General features: G+C 38.0%; 3 protein-coding genes across 9 annotated transcripts in view; 2 read left to right on the top strand and 1 right to left on the bottom strand.

Annotated features, from left to right (window-relative positions):
* Positions 1–6811, top strand: part of LOC136835186 (ATP-binding cassette sub-family C member 5-like) — a 48113-nt gene extending 41302 nt beyond the window's left edge. For 2 of the 3 annotated variants that reach the window (XM_067098415.1, XM_067098416.1), the window contains exons 19-28: positions 1146–1273; positions 1479–1601; positions 1933–2092; positions 2277–2463; positions 2767–2856; positions 3387–3576; positions 3883–4042; positions 4688–4880; positions 5258–5422; positions 6431–6680. In XM_067098415.1, coding sequence (XP_066954516.1) covers positions 1146–1273; positions 1479–1601; positions 1933–2092; positions 2277–2463; positions 2767–2856; positions 3387–3576; positions 3883–4042; positions 4688–4880; positions 5258–5422; positions 6431–6544 — 1510 coding nt within the window. In that variant the 3' untranslated portion in view covers positions 6545–6680. Of the gene's footprint in view, positions 1–1145; positions 1274–1478; positions 1602–1932; positions 2093–2276; positions 2464–2766; positions 2857–3386; positions 3577–3882; positions 4043–4687; positions 4881–5257; positions 5423–6430 lie in introns of all 3 variants that reach the window. The other variant, XM_067098414.1, reaches the window with a different exon arrangement.
* Positions 6812–8209: 1398 nt separating this feature from the next.
* The window catches only part of LOC136835183 (organic cation transporter protein-like), a 58527-nt gene continuing 46443 nt past the window's right edge, over positions 8210–20293 (top strand). Inside the window, exons 1-2 of one of the 4 annotated variants that reach the window (XM_067098407.1) lie at positions 8239–8286; positions 8322–8717. The gene's annotated coding sequence lies outside the window, so the exon portion shown is untranslated. Of the gene's footprint in view, positions 8718–8955; positions 9189–20293 lie in introns of those variants that run through there. The other 3 variants (XM_067098406.1, XM_067098408.1, XR_010852011.1) reach the window with 3 other exon arrangements.
* Positions 11154–20293, bottom strand: part of LOC136835185 (organic cation transporter protein-like) — a 28334-nt gene continuing 19194 nt past the window's right edge. For both annotated transcript variants that reach the window (XM_067098410.1, XM_067098413.1), the window contains exons 9-13: positions 14484–14569; positions 14066–14325; positions 13114–13298; positions 12469–12608; positions 11154–11513 (exon numbers count right to left, since the gene is read on the bottom strand). In XM_067098410.1, coding sequence (XP_066954511.1) covers positions 11465–11513; positions 12469–12608; positions 13114–13298; positions 14066–14325; positions 14484–14569 — 720 coding nt within the window. In that variant the 3' untranslated portion in view covers positions 11154–11464. The remainder of the gene's footprint in view (positions 11514–12468; positions 12609–13113; positions 13299–14065; positions 14326–14483; positions 14570–20293) is intronic.

Here is a 20293-nt window from a genome sequence, read left to right as displayed (position 1 = left end):
CTCTCTCTCTCTCTCTCTCTCTCTCTCTCTCTCTCTCTCTCTCTCTCTCTCTCTCTCTCTCTTAAATACCCCATTGTCAGAGGATGGAAAGTATAATGTCTTTGAAAAACACTTTGTACTGTTACCATTTACCTGCTTTTGAGCTTTTCGGTATTGTCGACATTTTTTCCTTGATCTTGTTTTCTGATGTCCCTGAAAGGTTGAGTTTGTATCCTCTCTTTGCTCAATCCATTGTTACTGGCTGAGGTGCAGCCTATTGGAGGCAATAACTTACTGGAGAATGTATGTACATCACTTTATGATGTACATACTGTAAAATGCTCTGCTATCATAAGCCAGTCAATTCTTTGTTTACCTTAGAAGATTCTCGTCTCTAATATAAATCGTTTCTACTCATATACTCTGTTTTGTATCCTCGTAACTGTTTGAAATGGCACTTTTGTTTCCTTATTATGGAAAGTGTCTTTGCACAGTTGTTGTAGAGTAATCAATATAGGCTAGTTTGAGGGATTCACAGTTCTTTAAACACATGTAAGGTCATATGGCCATTTTTGTGTTGGGGGCCAATAATGTTCTTTGTTACTAGGGATAACTTTAGGTTACATGGTAATCGAAGATTTTGGGAGACCCGTTTGTAATACAAAGTGCACTCTTCCTTGCACATTATCCTTTGGAATGTCTTAATTTTTTCCTTGAAGGCTATGCTGTATGCAGTTCAGTAATATACTGCACCTGTTTCTGTCTGGTCCTTATCGTTAATAGTGATCCAGGTGTTGAATCTCTCAGTTCCTCCATAGAAGCAATCTCCGGCTAAGAGGTCACTACATCCAGTATTGCTGACAGATGTCCATTGACTACAACATGAAAGTATCCTGATCGTGTAAGGATTCAAAGGGTAAAGGACCCTTGTGTGAGTTAGGTTGGTAGGAGGGAATTTCCTAATCAGTCCCGTCAGAAGACTCAGTAGCCCCACTTTTTAGCAAGTCAGCCAGTGACATGTTGAAAAGCAAAGAATTTGCCGAAGTTTTGCGTTAGTTTTTGAGCAGGTGCTTATTGTTCAGTAATGCATAAATATGAATGCACAGGGAAACCTTTAAACCAAAACCCTTTCCTTATGTGACGAATGTTCACTTTCTCGTTTGCAGTGTGTTAAAAGGAGCATCAAACCTACACAACGCAATGTTTAAGAGTATCCTTAGATCTCCACTGACTTTCTTCGATGTCACACCAGCTGGAAGGATCCTTAACAGATTCTCTAGAGATCTTGATGAACGTAAGGCAATTTTACAAAAGTAACTATGAAACGTGAAAAGTCACTTGGTATTTCCACTTCTCAGAGCTAAAATTAAGTTTTCATGTGTCAAATAATTCCGTTTCAGAGACTGATTTGTGTGGAAAGAAGTTATGGCTGATTTTTTTTAACTATACGACCCCATATTTTGGATTCATGTCTAAAAATGATGCCCATCCTTTTCCAGTTGACATCCGAATTCCATTCTACCTCGAGTTTGTGATGCAAGGAGTTTTATCCGTCTTGGGCCAGGCAATTCTCGTCTGTACTATCTACGCGTGGTTTACTATCCCTCTTGTTATAGTGGCAGGTAAGGTTTATACGCAGTTTGGCAGTCTGTTAATTTTTCTTATTTTATGATTTTATATGCCTGTTTACTTGCTTAGTGATTTGCAGCGCTGAATTCTGTGTCTGTGTGATTTTCTTCTGTGTATGAATTAACATTTTGCACATATGCATTTAATTTTTCCATTAAGAGGTGTATATATATTTACCTGCACTTTGAATTTTCACTTGAAAACTTTATAATAATGCATATAATATCTTATCTTATACATTAAATGCAGAGCGTTGTCTCTTTCAGAGTTTAGAGGCTATTTGAGAACTCCTTCTAACTTTACTTGCCCTTACTACCCAATCAGTTCTGTTCATCATCATCGACATTTTCCTGAACGCCGGAGTTCGAGAACTGAAGAGGATAGACAACATGAGAAAGTCTCCTGTCATTCAGCACATAGGCTCCTCCTTAGCTGGGCTGTCTGTCATCAGGACATTCGACCAACAAGAACTGTTTACAAACAGGTTGGTCTCATTTTGGGGGTTTTTTTGAGCATTTAAAAATGCTATATAGATCTGCTTAATAATACTGTTATTAATTAAAAAATACTCATAGTAGCGTGAGTCTTGAAATGGAAAAATAAATCCTCAGTTATGTGTGGGTACAAATATATTCATGTAAAATCGACTTACCTCTCCTGTTCCTCAGAATGTATCATTATCTGGACGACCACACAGTGGCCCAGCTCATCTTCCGCCTGTCAAGTCGCTGGTACGTGTTCAGAACAGACATGCTGTCTCTCGCGATCAACGCCGGCGTCACATCCATATGCGTTTACACCAAAGGTCTGGTCAGCACTGCGACGGCTGGACTTGCCCTCGCCACCATGAGTGCGGTACTTTACGTCTTAATTTCGTTTTCCCTTTCAATAATCATTCAGACCTTTTATTTTAGCAGTACCACAGTAACATACGAACACTGACTTAGCTGAACATTACGAAAACCTTGCTAGTCTTTTTTGAAATGGGTATATAGGGACAGTTTTTGAGTATGCCAGATATCAAACCTTGATGGTTTGCCAAGCAAGAATATATGTACTGTATAAAAGTAGAATTTAAAGGAAAACAGTAGTGCTTATTAGATCTCTTCGTGGTAATATGTATGTATGCTTTTATTAATACTTTCTATCATCCCACAGGTATGTGATTTCTTTCCCTACCTGATGAAGATGAAGTCAGAGTTCCAGTCTCGTTTCACCGCTGTGGAAAGGCTCGTCGAATATTCTTATGTAAGTACTGGAGTACTTCTATAAGTGTTCTGGAATTATTCTGTCCTAAGTGAAAGAAAACTTGTTTAAATAGGTATATATACCTTGAGGGGCATAAGTCATTGTTTTGTTAGGCGCTCACATTGTCTGTACAAATATTTGCACCTGGAACCAACCTCTTTGTCTTCCTTTGGAAATTACCTTCGAAATTATCATCCCGATGACTAATTTACTGGATTAAGAGTGATTATTTATAATTGCCAAGTCAAAGCCAGATGCCTACATCAAAGTTTTTTCTTACAAAAAGTATACCTTAGTTTTACCAGACCACTGAGCTGATTAACAGCTCTCCTAGGGCTGGCCCGAAGGATTAGACTTATTTTACGTGGCTAAGAACCAATTGGTTACCTAGCAACGGGACCTACAGCTTATAAAACCTAACAGATCTTTACTTAAGCATCCCAGGTATCACATCAAAGTTTTCCCCTTGTAAAACCTGATAAATCTTGGCTTTCATGCATTCCAAGTATTCACGAACTGTAACTTTTCAGGACTTGCCAAGCGAAGCGTCTTGGGAGAATCCAGGGAAAGATCCTCCCAGAGACTGGCCGGAGTTTGGGAAAGTGGAGCTGAACAAAGTGTGTCTGAGGTACCGCCCAGATTTGCCCCTTGTTCTTCACAGCATCGAGGCCGTCTTTGAACCGGGTCAGAAGATCGGCGTCGTCGGTCGTACTGGGGCAGGTGCGTTTTGTTGGTCATCTCTTATCGTTGGGTCCCCTTGTTTTCCAGTTTATTTTTGTTTTGCAAGTTGAAATATTCGAGCCTTAATGTAACTGGCAAGAAGGGTCATGAGAGTTCATGGCATTGCGATTTCAGTTTATATTGTAGTTCTTTCAAGACCTCTGCAGACAAGATATCTCATTATGTCATACCCTGTGTTCAGTGGAACCTGTTGACTTGTATGAATAGCTCCCCTAAGGAAGAAGATACGATGCTAACACAGTCGTTCAATGAAGTCTTAACTTGATGTTTTATTTCCATCGGCAGGCAAATCCTCTTTAATTTCTACACTCCTGCGTCTTGTGGAGTTGGAGAGTGGCAGTATAATCATAGATGGCGTTGATGTTTCAACCATAGGATTACACACCCTCCGTTCAGCCATCTCTGTCATTCCTCAAGATCCTGTTCTCTTCCAAGGATCGATAAGGTAAGTGTATGGTTGATCTCTGAATCAAGTGGTAGATCCTGTTCTTTTCTTTGGATGAGTATGGTAAAATATGATAATGATAGGGCTCTAAACCATAGGGTAGGTCCTGTTTTTTCCAAGGATCGATGAGGTAAGATATGATAGGATTGGTAAGGTAAGGTATGGTGGGACTTTGAACCATAGGTTACTGATTGCTTAGGGTAGGTTAGTAAAGAAAAGTGATGGTAGAGGTGCTGAATGTGGTACAAGATATCAAGAGTGGCAGAAACCTGTCTTTTTTAATGGATAATTTCTAGACAATAGGGGACATTGCAGTAATGTATATAAATGAAAGATCTTTAACCTATTCCTCTGTGAAAGAAGAAAAGTTCTGTGAAAGAATGAAAGTAGTTCAGATGACAGTTTTGCAGGTCAAGTTAGGTTTTCTGGTAGTTAATGGCATCATTGTAAGCCGCTTATCATGTCGATTTACTACGCTGTATAATAGTCATTCAGTATACTTAATCCCAGCTGACTGCAAAAGTAATTCTCTAGGCCTACATATTGCCCCAAAAGTTCTGGAAATGTTAGTCTATCAAAATCTCATATAAATGGATAGTTGTTTACGTATCTGATAAAATTACTGAATTTTTCTTTTTACCAAAGGTATAACTTGGACCCCTTCGAGGAGCACAATGACACAGCTGTGTGGGAAGCCCTTGAGCAGTCAAACTTGAAGAAGGTGGTCATGCAGCAGGAGATGGGGCTTCAGTCTGCTGTAGCTACAGCAGGAGAAAACTTTTCTGTAGGGGAAAGGCAGCTCATTTGCCTCACTAGAGCCCTCCTTCGCAAGAGCAAGGTAAATACATACTCTACCCTTTCATTGCCTGTCAGATTAATGGTGGAAGATTATTTTAGAAGTATTTTGAAGCAAAGTCGCAATTGTCACAGGTCTCTACCTTGAACTTCCCATTACAAGCCTTTATGTAATGATTCCTCGATGGTATTATCCGTATTTATAAGCCCCTGAAACAAATTTTTTGCAGTGAAGCCTCAGGCACCATGAAGTCCTCTTCATAACATTATCTATATGTTTTGAGACTACAGTAAGATTTCTTGGTCTTTGTTAAAACACTGTCTTGAAGTGTTAAAACACTGTCTTGAAGTGAAGTGCACAGCGTAACAACGTCCTTAGGGTGCTCCTCAAAGGCACTGAAGAATTTGTTGACATTCCAGATCTTGCTGTTGGATGAGGCGACAGCTTCTGTCGACTTGGAAACAGATCAGATGATCCAGATGACCATCCGGAAGGCTTTTGTCGAAAGCACTGTCATCACTATAGCCCACAGACTCAACACCATTACCACCTACGACAAGATCATGGTTCTCCAGGAGGGAAGAGTAAGTCTCTCTCTCTCTCTCTCTCTCTCTCTCTCTCTCTCTCTCTCTCTCTCTCTCTCTCTCTCTCTCTCTCTCTTTAAAAGTATGTGCAGAGCTTACTTAACCATTGCCACCTACGACAAGATCTTGGTTCTCCAGGAGGGAAGAGTAAGTCTCTCTCTCTCTCTCTCTCTCTCTCTCTCTCTCTCTCTCTCTCTCTCTCTCTCTCTCTCTCTCTCTCTCTCTTCAAAAGTATGCATGGGTGTATGTACAGAGCTTACTTAGTATCCTGATGATAAGTGTTCCTGTAAGCAAATCAAATTGATTACTAAGACTTAGTGTGTCATTATGTTCTGTGACAACCCTCTTAGTTGCATTTTGAACTCTTCTTCAGATTGAGGCAGTCCATAATACTACAACATACTTTGTAATTCCTTCTACAGATTTAGACAGTCTAAAATGTTGCAACACTTTATAATACTTTCTTCATATTTAGACAGTCCATAATACTGCAGCATACTTTTAATAACTTCTTCAGATTTATGCAGTCCAACATACTGCAACATACTTTATGATTCCTTCTTCAGATTAAGGCAGTCCATAATACTACAACATACTTTATGATTCCTTCTTCAGAGTTATACAGTCCAGAATACTACCATATACTTTATGATACCTTCATATTTATAGTCCAAAATACTACAACATACTTTATATACCTTTTTCAAATTAAGACAGTCTGCAATAGTGCAACGTACTTTATAATACCTTCTTCAGATTTATAGTCCAAAATACTACAATGTACTTTATATACTTTTTTCAAATTAAGACAGTCCGTAATACTGCAACATACTTTATAATGCCTTCTTCAGATTTGGACAGTCCAACATACTGTCATGCTTTATAGTACCTTCTTCAGATTAAGATAGTCCAGAATACTGCAATATACTTTATAGTCCTGTGTTCATTTATCCTTAAATTGAAGGTCTACCAAATACTAATTCTCTTCTTCTTCTTTCACCTTTCCAGCTCGTCGAGTTTGATTCGCCAGACAACCTCATGAAGAAGGGAGGCTCTCTCTTTAAGGAAATGATGTCAGCAATGGGAGTCTTCACAGTCGAGCAGATGAGATCGCTGACTTAAGGGAATTCTACATAAATCGTGTCTTTAGGAGAAGGCAAACGGTGATTTGTTCTAAAATGCCAAAATGCAGGTTGTTGGAAAAACTGCAGGCGGAAGTATGCAGGGTCTTCCGATTGAAGGTGGCAGGGGTTTCCTCTACTTTGTATGTGTCTTTCAGAAATGTCTCAGATCTGTGGATTGCTGAGGTTTACATACATACACACACACACACACACATATATATATATATATATATATATATATATATATATATATATATATATATATGTATATATGTGTATGTGTGTACATACATATATATAAAATATATATAATATATATATATATATATATATATATATATATATATATATATATATATATTTATATGTATATATATATGTATATATATGTATATATATATATATATATATATATATATATATTATATATATATACATATATATATATATATATATATATATATATATATATATATATATATATTAGTGAACACACCTAATTCATTGAAGTAATTTATATTTTATGTACATAATTCAGTGAAATTTTGAGAAATATATTTTAGTACTTGTAATTATAAAGGAAGGTTGAACCATAATTAAAGTTTATGTATTTAAATTTTTATATGAAAGAAAAATTGCAATGTTAAGCCATGGAATGTTTCATGTCTAGTTAATTTTACTTGTTTTTTCAGTATGTTAAATTTTATACAAGTTTATAAATAAATGAAGATTATTTTTGTACATTAATTTCTATATCCTCTTACATTTGAAGTTGTTTATTAAAAAAGCAAAAGTAATGAAAAATTGGATCTATTTTAATAAACATATTTTTAAAATTCGTCTTTTTGTATGCAATCCGGTATTATCCTTAGTCTCAAACAAGAATATTACAAATTTTCGAATAAGTTTGCGGAATCTCTATATTGAATTTTAAATAGTCATTTAAAGTTCCCAGAGCAAAAGGCACGGTACCTTGTGATCAGGTTGTATTTGAGATCGTACCGCACTGGCTAAGTCTGTCATTGAACCAAATTATGACCACAAGATTCCGTCTTGGTATGAGGCCAGCTTAATCTAGACAACAACAAGCTACTTAATCCACTGGTGTCATGAGACCCACACAAATGTCACTTAAAGCATTTTTGATCATTGGTTCAGTCTTGTAACGGTTACTTACAAGCCTTCAAATTAGGAGATCGAGAGTTAGAAAAACTGCAGTAAAAAAAATGGATAGATCTTAGGATTAAATAACGTTGTCTAATGAGGACTTGGCTTGGTGACCACCAGTGTAGGTATAGAAGGGTATTTGCACATAAACTCCCATGAAAATTTGTCTGAACATGGTATTGGTTTAGCAATGCGAAAAATAAAGTAAGAATTTTCACTGTGTTTTTCGCCGGGTAAATTAGAATTTTCAGTGCAAGACGAGTTCCTGTAATCTTTGTAACCATGTGGAGGAACATGAGGCTTCAGAAATTTTGCATTCATTTAAATACGCAACTCAGATTGGGGTATCTGATAACTCAAAGACAAGACCTACTTTAAAAAATCAATTATGTATTAATATTTACAAAGTGCATTTTGGTAACATGTAGGTCTGTTAATTTATGTTGTCACTGGTAATACAAAATAACGAATTATGATGGAGTAGTAATATGGCTTTACTGTTGTCAGAGATCTATAGAGGGTATCACTTGTGTGGACACATGTAGATGTCAGTGTGTAAACACACGTGAAGTTGTGACAGTCTGACAAGTGCAATGCACTATGTCTAGTTTAGTTTCTGTCACAACATTATTATTCTGTAAGCAAGAACATTTAAAACGACATTTTTTTTGCATAAAAAGATCGTGACACGCTCTCTTCATAATTATGCTGAAATAAGAAGTCTGGCTTGCATCTAAAAGGGATAGAAACTGGCAACTCAGTGCAGTTGTAGTAACTGTTTATGAACATAATGGTTGAGTTGGGAATAAGACCCGTCTATCGTGAGATCGAGTTAAATGTATAACAACTAGATTATTCCATAGACAATAGTGGACAAAATCATAAGCTTATTACCGTGAAGTGACTTGATATTGTGAAGCTTTAGCTGCTGCGCTAAACAATAGGGCACAAGAGCCTTCCCGCGAGAAGATTGCTTCGAAGGTCAACACGATACTGAAGAAGTAGTATCAAAACACACTAATTAAATTTCGGTAAAATTCACTTTGATTGTGCGGCAGTTCCATGATCACCGACCAGGACAGGTTTCTCATGCAAAATAGACATAGCCATTTCTGCAATGCCCCAGGTCCTGACCTAACCAGATCTTACCTACCTAACCTAACCCGGGGGGACGTGCCTGGCCTGGCCGGGTAAACAGCCCCCCTCCCAAAAGGCCGCCAACCTGGCCGGTCAGCAGCAAACCGGGAATCAGGCCACATAAGTAAAGTAGTTTTACCGAATTTCCTGCTCCTGTACTTTTAAGGCCAGGTATTCACGATCAGGTTTACCTGTCAGGTTATCGAATTTGGCGTTAAAACTTACGTGAAGAAGACATTTTATAAGCGAAGTCAGTCCACTCACCAGAATGGATGAACTGATGTAATTACCTAATTTCTTCCACCGGTTGTCAGATGATTGCATGTGTGAACTTAAGGGTAAGCAATGACTTTGTGACAGTTCCCCACTGTATTTTGCCTAGGGAAGATCTCAGCTGCTCTGACCAGAATATTAATAAACTATGTATAGGCCTAAGTCATTTCATTGTTAGACTCTGAAGTGCTATTTGTAGGCCGTTCTGAGTTCAAATCATATAATGAAACATAAAAAAAATATTTCCATTTGGTACAGGCAAACTGGTGTAGGCCTAGGCCAGTGTCCTGCCATTTTATGAAAGGTTATACTAGAGAAAGTAGGTTTCACAGTCCATTTCAAAAAGAACTGAACCAACCCCCAGTTCTAATTTAAACTTACTCATTAATATTGTATGGGAGTAGATATTGGTCTTAACAGGCAATATTTCATACTTTTTTGTGCCCTTTTTCTCTTGCCTATTATTAAGTAAATCACTGTAGCAGCTAATCTATACAACTCGACCTCCTCAAAAGCCAGTGTAGTATTCATTGATGTCATGGAATATTGCGACGACAAGGGCAAGGCTAGAGCTGAAGACGATGGCCTCCAGTTGACGGTCAGACTGACAGTTCTACAGTACTCTTTTCTTGTGGACGCTCTTCTGTTGAATGGTCACGGGTGAACTGACAGGTAAACCTGAGCGTGAATACCCTGCCTGAAGCAAATGTTGATTTTTTAGTTACCAGTGCAGTAACACTAATCCCAGATAAACTTTGTAACGACCGAATAGCTTACTGGTGGGGAATAGGCCTAAAACTGTATTGGTAAGAGGCGCTATGATATTTTAATACATAGTCAGATAGGCTACGTAGACATATATTTTTTATTGACTAGTTTTGTTGTTTAATGCATTTCCAAGAAGTATTGTGGGCAGAAACCCTTAACGTTGTTGTTTTCTCTCCCAACTACCTATTTTGGGGACTCTGGTGGGAAAGCGAGGTTTTTAGGCGGGGAAAAAAAACTAAGTCAGGTGCAGTGGACAATAATCTCAACAATAAAAGGAAAACAGAGGGGCAAAGCTTATGTAAATCAAAACTTATAGTCACCTAAAAATTTATATAATCACCTAAAAATTGATAGAGCATAACAGTGTAGCAAGGACCCTGACAAAGATGCTTCCTTACCTAACCTTTACATAAGCCAAACTCTGACCCCGTCTAACTTTACCTAAGGACTGAATGGCCAAAAGTGCCCATTGCTTGGCCTGACAACATAGATTTCAAAAATCAGACCTAACCTGACCTGTAGCACCACCCATAAAAGGAAAAGTTAAGTACAGGTATGTATCCTTTAAGCTAATCAAGGTTAGGTCCTTAATTGTGTATGGTTGACGTTTCCTCCCCCACTGCCACATAACCAGACCTAGAGGACCATAAAAGTCAGGGTAAAATGTAGAGATACATCCTAACCTAGGGTGCCATGCCCTTACCTGGCCCGGGAACTTCACACCCCAGGCTCACCCCCTCCTTAACCTGACCTAAAGCACTATATATAATCATGGAGATAAAATTCAGAAATTCATCTCAGCCTGCCCTTGCACACTGGGTCCTAATTGGCAAGGGGCACCAACTTCTACCCTTGAGCATTGCACAGACCATATTCCTTACCTTGAGCTTGAAAGGTACACACCTGGAAAGTATACATTTCTTCTTGTGCCATTGCCAGTCCCAGTAATTAACTTCAGCTTAGGTTTATCCTGGATCTTGTTATCTTACTGTCCAGCCTCTCCAACTCCCTCTTTTCACCATCTTACTTGCTGAATGACTAAAAGTTCTACAGTGTTTGTCTTGACGGGCTGAATTTCTTAAAAATAAACATCTTCAAAACAATAACAAGGGACTTACAAAATGATGGAAGGCTTCATATTTTTATTGGTAAATGCCAAACCTATTCAATTATCCATCATATTGTGTTGGAAAAAAGGCCAAAATGGCCATTTTCTACACTGTGATTTTAAAATTGATGTTGGCTAGAAATTAAAGTAAATATTACCAATTTGGCATTCTGTATTTTTCCATTGAATCTGCAACTACAAAATAGACATGTACTGACACAGACAAAACATACGTAAAACAGGTATAAAAGACATGCAATTTGGAAATGTTTTGCAGGTTTTTAAAATGGCTTCAAAGTCTGGCATGTCTTGCGCATTTTCTTGCCATTTACGTTCATGTGTTTGATATGTTATGCCCGGTGATCAGAGATAACAATGGTAGTCAAGCAGAAAAGTAAATCACATCCCAGCTTCACTTTTCATTGTTGATGTATCTTGTCCTCTGGCCGAGAACTCTGATAAAGCTCACTCATTAAACTTTGTGGTCTCATCGTCTTCGTCTGGAGCATCTTGCCTGTTTGGGGAGAAGCATGGTCTGGGATGTCACTTATCAGGATATAACAAGATGTCTGTCATGTGCCTTAAAAGATACTAATAATTCTCATAAGTACTAGAAATATTGATAAATGGGGATGATCTTTGGCATTGTGGGATTTTAAGACTTAAGAAGGCTATTAATATTGACATTTTCAGAACATTCATAGTACTGTATAATACTCGCACTATTACCAGCTAGTTGAATAGAGAAGGGGACATAATTTATTTTTAGACTAATTTGTATGGAAATCGAGACAATAGAAACTGCTAAAATAAAGTAGGCTAGGGTGGTTTTTCATTTAAGATTAGCCATGCCTTTGGGGTGCTCAAATTCATTGCCTTAGTTATCAAGGGCCTTCGCTGGCATAAGGTCAGCTTAATCAACAACTGCAACTGCAGCTCGTTTCTATAGTCTCGATTGTGAGGAGTGCTTACTTCTTTCAACTAGTTTAATGGCAGAAACCAAGCACCCTGGCACCGTTGATGCCGGTGGGAGGCCCGTTCTAATATCTGAAAACTTTAACAATTACTGAGAACGTTTGGAGAGACAGAATAGTAGCAGTATGGATAGCTTTAAATAATGGAAATTATATTGCACATCATTTGTTCAGAAGTAAGTGTAGTGTAATTTTATGTTACTTTATTGACTGAATGACAACTTATGTACACATCAAAAGTTTCGCTATGATCCCAGAGCCTAACAAAATTCGTGTCTCATCAAAAATGCCCACTTTTTTTTTTTTCTTGAAATTAGCCAAGCATGACTTTGTTTACTAGCGAAACATATCCGCCAGCAGAGAGGGTGGGTATTAACGCTTACACTTTGCCTTGCTTGATAGGCAGTAGCTGGCCCTGTTCCGTCTCTTCCAACTTAGTTGTATAAATATTTGAACTAAGGTAACAGTGATTCAGACAGATCCCTTTGACCTCACCTTACGATCTGATTTTCAAGGTCGTTGACGGTCTCCACCATGGGCTTCCCCTTGGTTTCCCTCAGGGGTATAGCTGCGCAGGCAGCAATGAAGCAGCAGACTCCATAAATTAAGGACGGTACCCAGGGTAATAGGGGTCCCTGAAATATTTCATTGGTTTCTTATTTATTATATGGTTGATAATGTCATAATCTGTACCGTTTTTTTTTTCACCTTAGGCTTCTGCTGGAGAGTGTGTGTGTGTGATTTTTATGCAAACGTAAAGCCACAAAAACACGTTAATATCAAATTGACTCTCCTCTGGACCAACTTACACCCGAGACTGTTATATATGATAAATGCATAAGGCCTGGTCGGAGTTGAACCCTGTTTGATACAGATGTGACAGTGGACTTATTTATTAACATATCAAGAGATCACTTCACTCCTGCCCTGTCTAAGTGTACATAACATATACAATGGTCTTCGGGTGTAAATTATCCCAAAGATAAAGTCAATTCGAAATTAAAGGGTATTTGTGGGGCAATATTTTATGGCATAATGAAGACATGTGTAAATTACTGATGTTATTACAGGTATATATATGTGGTTGAGTTGATTGTGGAGAGCTAAGACAGTTAAAAGTAAAAGGAAATATAAACTTACCAAGTACAGTGCAATGTAAGGAGCTATGGTGCCAGCGACCTGGCAGAATAAGGTAGTTGTACCCATGCCCTGCATCCTGACCTCTGTCGGGAAGAGTTCCGTCAGGTAAACTGCCATCATCATCCAGGCACTACTGACGCTAAACATGCCAATCATGGCCAACGTCAAGACGAGCCAGCTAATGTCTGGAGAAAGAAGTGACAGAAGTAGCCTTAGTCATACCCGAGTTCATACCAATGATGGCTTAGGGCAGTATAAACCAGTTAATTGTGGAATCAAAACTAGTGAACTGTAACCATGGATAGAAGTTTTCTCCAGGTATTCTTTTGCCCTCGTTACTCGATAATTATCCTCTTTAATAAAGCTATTCAAGCTTTTAGAAACCCTGTTTTATAAGAAAGACTAACTCTACAAAGTATAAATTCATAGCATCATGAAATCTGCACAGAAAAGGGAAACAAATCTTCTTAATATTAGTGCGTGTGCTGAACATTTATGCAGCTTGTCTGCTGAAATACGTTCTGAATGTAGTGGTCTGAATCTGAAGAGAAGAAAGAACAAAGGAGAAGGTGGAAGAGTGAAAAAAAGTGGAAGAGAAGAAAAATAAATTATAGTAAAAAGTGTTTGAAGGTGATACTGGTATGAATTTCATGGAGTGGAGAGTGAAAGCCCACTGTAGAAAGTGGACCTGAAGCTCAGTGGTAAAACTTAACAGAAATTAAAATTGATTAAAGACAACAAAGCTAACTGATGTAGGAATTAGTGGAACTATTGTTAGTGTGAGAGTAGTTTTGAAAACTTCCCTAATGGGTGTAAAAAACAGAAGAGTGCGGTGAAAGAGTAGGAGGAAACTAATGCTGATTGTTCTACAAATGTATTTTTTTTTTTACTTTTGTGTTAACGATAGCTAAGCACGTATCACCAGTAGGAGGCTCCTGAGCCGGACACTGACCTGCCGGAATGAACCCAAGAGTAACCATGCTGACACCTCCTAAGATGAAGCAGCCAATGATAGGTTTCTTTCTACCGAGCCACTTGATAAGGGGTGCCGTGATGGTGTAGCTGGGAACCTGCGTGACGCCCAGGATGACCATGTACACGAAGGGGTCATCCCCATAGAGGTTGCCACTCAAGCTGACCCCGGTGTAGGACAGAGCCACCATGAACATCATGATGCTGAGGAGAATCGTTATCAGTCGAACCTTGGGTGTCCTGAAGGAGAAGAGAGGGGGAGAGAGGGTGGACGAATAAAAATTTAAAATCTTTACGATGGAAACTTTTAGGCTACATGGAATAAAATATGTTCACACGCAAAGATTTTTCCTTTGTCGGTTGTTCTTTGTCAGACAAAAACTATTGAGTCTACCGACCTGATAAGTTTTAGTAGCGGTATTTTCCTCCAGTCTAAATGCGGTGCTTGTCTTCTTGGTTTCTTCTGGATGTCATTTTGCGATTGCTGAAAAGAATGCGTTTATGAAATATAGATTTGTATGTATTATGAAGTATACATTATATATATATATATATATATATATATATATATATATATATATATATATATATATATATATATGTGTGTGTATATATATATAGGCTATGTATTTATTCGTTAAAAGCAATTGCTTTAGTGGCATCAATAAGTTTCTTCATACCGACGGAGTTTTTTCCGATTCTCGTTCGTCAATTTCCGGCGAAAAATACGCAGACTTCCTTCTTCCATTTATTGATTTTTGTTGCGACAGCTGTTTCGCCTTTATGGCATTATCATGTGACTACTGACTTACAGTGCGGCCTTTCGACCTTCCATATCATCGTGTGGGGAGAATGACCTTGAGGTCTGGGTACTGGTCGGTCAAGGGATTAACAGCTTAATCATTTCAGGGCGTTGTTTTGGGTACAAAAGTGAAAGTTTGAACACGTGAGTAAATAAATATTCAAAATATAATACCATGCGCCAGTGTTTCCTGAAATGTGTGTTTAAAATTTATACAATCTTACATGTTAGTTTGCAAATACATAATAAAATGTACACTAATAAATAGTATTTTATAGCATATGTGAAGGTACAAATAAATGTCTGTTTATACATAAATGTGTATAATATTAAGTTTGAGTGTATGTGTGCGTCCAAATGGTCTACTCTGATTAACGGCTGGAGGTTCGTGTTGGGCGACTTGAGCAAGCATGTTACTTGGCCTTCGCTGGGCGCTCTCGTATCCTCCAAGGGCGCGATGTACCCGGTGGTTTGGGGCGTGCTGTCTGGTCCCTCTTGGCTCGTGCATTCCTTCTCCTGCTGGAGGGGAGTATATGGTCCAACTCTTGTTGAATATTCAGGGTCGGTTTCTGGATAGCGATGCTTAACGTTTCGGATATTAAGAGACGACCATAGTTATCCTCTTTGTGCACGACCTGGGTGCTTTCTGTCAGCTCTTGTAGAGATGGCTTCCTGTCATGAACGTCTATATAATGTTGATGAATGGCCCCTTGATTTCTATGACCAGTAGACGTCTCCGAAGGGTCGTTATGGTGTGCCCGGTGTAGTTATGGCTGTGAGATTTACACATCTCCTCTGGACAAATGAATTTGTAAACTACGTTCATGCAATAACGAGCCAAACAAGGGAAAGGCCCGTGCCAACACAAGAGTTGGCTTAATACAACACAACAACAACACATCTCTTTCGGTCCTCCCGGAGCGGTGCTGTTCTTCATTATTAGGGCTGCTACAAGGGTAGGCCTACTGTAAATTCTGAGGCTTATTTTGTGGTAGGGAGCGTTTGGGGTTACGCCTCTGTTTACTATCCCACGTAGTGTGCAACAATCCTCCTTGTATGCAGACCCATAATGTAGACGATGGTGAATAATCAGGCTCTCCTCCTTCTTCGTCGTCGTGTTGGATTGGTAAAATTCGTCCATTTTCTTTTTTATTGCAGTTTCAGTCATTTCATCTGGATAGCCGTTGTTTGTCAGCAATTGGCGAATTCAATCAGGTTCGTTATGTATGTCTCTCCACGATGTGCTGTGTGTGTGAAGGCTCGATTGACATACGCACTCACAACAGACTTTTTATATGCGTCCGAGCATTCTCCTCATGCGTTCAAGCAACGGCCAGCGTTCGTTGCTTTTGTATACACGGTCGTTTTAAACTGCCCTTGTTGTTTTACCAGGACATCAAGAAACGGTAGTCTTCTGCTGGCTGTGCTCTGTGGTGAAGTTGTGGCTGTGCGCTGTGATGAAGTTGAGCACCGAGTTTCTTTTCAGAGCATCTGCTAGTTTTCTGGCATCATCGGCTTCTTTTATTGTGACGAATATGTCGTCAGTGTACCGCCCCGTAAATCTCAGGCTTTTGATGTGCTCGGAAGGTCCTCCTTCGACGGTGGCCATGTACGTATTTGCAAAAAGGACCCCCAGTGGGGATCCCATTGCGACTCCGTTTACTTGCCGAAATAATTCCCCCAAATGAGAGGAAAGGGGCCTCCGTATTAATCCTTCGTAGTACTTGCCTTCAGCATATTTCGGGGGACATCTTCGGAAATGGGCAGCTGGTTCTTGTCGGACCTGTATACACGATCAAGGATGATGCTGAGCGTTTCTTCGACGGGAACATTCGTAAACAAACTTTCAACGTCGAGTGAGGCGATGTCGTCCTCTGGTCCTTTTTCATGCAGGAGGTCAATGAACTCCACCGCTGATTTCAGTGACTATGCGTCAGTTATGTAGGGTACCAGCAAATCATTCAGGACCTTCGCTATCCTATAGGTTGGGGATGTCATCTGAGAGATGATGGGCCTTAGGGGGTTGCCTGCCTAATGGGTTTTCACTGTCCCAGCAGTAACCGGGTCCATAATCTCCTTTCACCTTAGGGAATTTTACGACGTCTTGTTGATTGTTGGCCCTAGTCACAAGCAGCGAGGTTCAGGAGTGACCTTTGGTGGGGGGTAAGGCCGATTCCGGCCAGGTTGACGAAGCCGTCTTTGTGTTGCAAGAAACTTATTGATGCCACCAAAGCTATTGCTTTTAACGAAAATTGTGTAAGAGGAAAACTATGCCCAAAAAGTATATGTATATATATATATATATATATATATATATATATATATATATATATATATATATATACATATACATACAGTATATATATATATGTATATATGTGTGTGTGTGTACATACACACACCAATACAATATGCAGAAACTTACATTTTCATTAAGTATTACGTGACCATGGAAATATTAAGAAAAAAATCCATTCTGTCCACAAGGGAAATTAGAAAATCCAAGATTTCAAGGGACATCTGCTTCAAGATGTTCTCAGTGGAGACTTTGTTTTTCTACCTTGATACTTAATGTGAATTACGTATCAGATGATATTGTCATCATTTCAACCATTTTACTTGGCACCACACGTATGAGGTTCAAAGGACTAAAAACATACATTCTTACCCATACACTATATATATATATATATATATATATATATATATATATATATATATATATATATATATATATATATATATATATATACATACATATATATATATATATATATATATATATATATATAATCACTACAAACGTCCTTTAATATCAATTCACTTACCTCGGAAATAATATATTTTCATATATGTTACCGAAGGAATTTTAAGTTGATAATAGTCCACCGTCCCGTGGATACCAGCGACGGACGAGGAATCAGGACTACAGTGACGCCCTCTCTTGTGGCCGATTTAGTGCGTCACTGTAGTCCTGATTCCTCGTCCGTCGCTGGTTCGATCCCACGGGACGGTGGACTTATTATCAACTTAAAAATAACATATATGAAAATATATTATTTATATTGGATACGTTTTTTTATTGTATATATCACAGTGATGTGATAAATAGTCATATATATATATATATATATATATATATATATATATATATATATATATATATATATATATACACATACATACATACATATATACATATATATATATATATTTATTTATATATGAACTTTATCACTTTCAATTGTTCTGTGCATTAATACAATTAATAACAGGACCACATTTAAACTGGATGGTATCTGGCGGAGATATTTATCCAGGAAAAATTACAAGCATGGAACTTTTCTTGAATAAATATCTCAGCTAGATACCATCCAGTTTAAATGAGGTCCTGTCATTAATAATTATATTGTATATATATATATATATATATATATATTATATATATATATATATATATATATATATATATATATATATACATATGTAGCCTATATATATGTATATATACATACATATATATATGTATATATATCGTGTGTGTTTTATAGAATGAAATGCTTTATATCCACCTAGTTCCAAAAAATAAGACAATACTTTTCACACTTATTCAAACATATGCAATCCGTTGTGAGCAAAACAAGTGGCCCATTAGCCTAATTGACTGGTAACCTTCCATCTCGTACGACATTCAAAAGACAAGAAAAATAAAAGAAAAAACAATACTGTGTTCAGGAGAAGAGAAGCATAGTAAGATACAGATCAAAATAAAGGAATAAATGTAAATAAATCTTCAAACGGGTAAGCATATTCTTAGATATACAGCAAAAGATTGCTCTTGCATAAGCGGCATTTGTGAGAAATGTCAAGCAAGGGCGTTGAGAATACCTTCATCGTGCGTGACCTGATATGGTTTATGTAACTTTCACATAGAACTGCAAGGAAACTTGCAGTGTATTCCTCGTCAGTGGGCAAATACTGTTGAGCTGTTAACCTGTCACCTAGGTCTACAAGGACATTGGCAATATTTTCTCCTCTTTGCTCTAGTACTCTTGTTGCCCCTTTGAGTCCTTCTAAGTCGATTCATACAAAAAAAAAAAAAAAAAAACACTTAGTTTTTATATGAATTTCTCCGTGAATTTCCAAAACAATCGACTCGTGTTGAATAGAAAACTCATATCGGTTACCCCCGTGAATTTCCAAAACAATCGATTCTTGTTTAATAGAAAACGACTACATTCCGTAGGGGGTTAGGACCGTCTGTGCACCTCACGGGGTGCACTGTAGGCATTGTGGTTCTTCGCAACGTCCCTTCGGTCCCCAGCTACAACCTCTTTCATTACTTTTACTGTACCTCCATTCATAGTATCCTTCTTCCATCTCGCTAACCCCCCTCTCCTAACAATTATTTCCTAGTGCAACTGCGAGGTTTTCCTCCTGTTACAGCTTTCAAAACTACTTACTCTCAATTTCTTTTCCAACGCTGAATGACCTCATAGGTCCCAGTACTTGACCTTTAGCCTGAACGCTATATTCCATTCCATTCCAAATGTCGTTATTCACCCGGGCGATGGCGAACGCGGAAAAGTGAAAAGTTGTTGTACACAATCATAAGGGATGGAAATAAAACGAATTAACCAAAAGGCAATCTCAAAAATTCAAAATGCTCGTCCATGCAGTTAACCAAGTTGCTATTGAGCGGAATATCCGAAGTACTATTTAAAAAATATATATAAAAGAAAAATTTAAAAGATGCTTTTATTAAAATGCACTAGAAAGTGAAAAATTATTTTTTTGAGACACACCAGGATTTTCTTACAATTGATCATATCATGTCTACAGAAATAAAAGCGTGGGCCCCAAACATTGAAGGAAATGCTACTAGAAATAAAAAAAAAATATATTTTATATATATATATATATATATATATATATATATATATATATATATATATATATATATATATATATCTTTTCTTGTAGCATTTCCATGAGGCCCAAACTTTTATTTTTGTAGTCATACTCAATTGTAAGAAAATTCTTGTCTCAAAAAATAATTTTTCACTTTTTAGTGCATTTTAATAAAAAGCACGCTAAAAAAATGTTTATATTTCTTTATTTTATACTTTTTAGTTTTGAGAGAAATTGTAACCGATTTGTGATTGTAGTTAACGAAATTGAGAGGGGGAGTAGGAAGGTGAGGGGAAGGGGAAATGGGAGGAGGGGATGTAAGAGGGAAGATGGAAGGTGAGGAAGGGAGGGGAAAGTGGGGGGTGATGGACGAAGGAAGGGGACGGGAAGGACACAGCTAAATTAACACTTAATCGTGTGCTTCGGAAGGGGAGGGAAAGTGGAAGTAGAGGAGACTGGAATAGGGAAGGGGAAGGGGAGGACACGGCTAAATTA

The sequence above is a fragment of the Macrobrachium rosenbergii genome, chromosome 55 (genome assembly GCF_040412425.1).
Source record: "Macrobrachium rosenbergii isolate ZJJX-2024 chromosome 55, ASM4041242v1, whole genome shotgun sequence".
Classification (NCBI taxonomy): domain Eukaryota; kingdom Metazoa; phylum Arthropoda; class Malacostraca; order Decapoda; family Palaemonidae; genus Macrobrachium; species Macrobrachium rosenbergii.
This window is presented reverse-complemented; position numbering and strand designations above follow the sequence as displayed.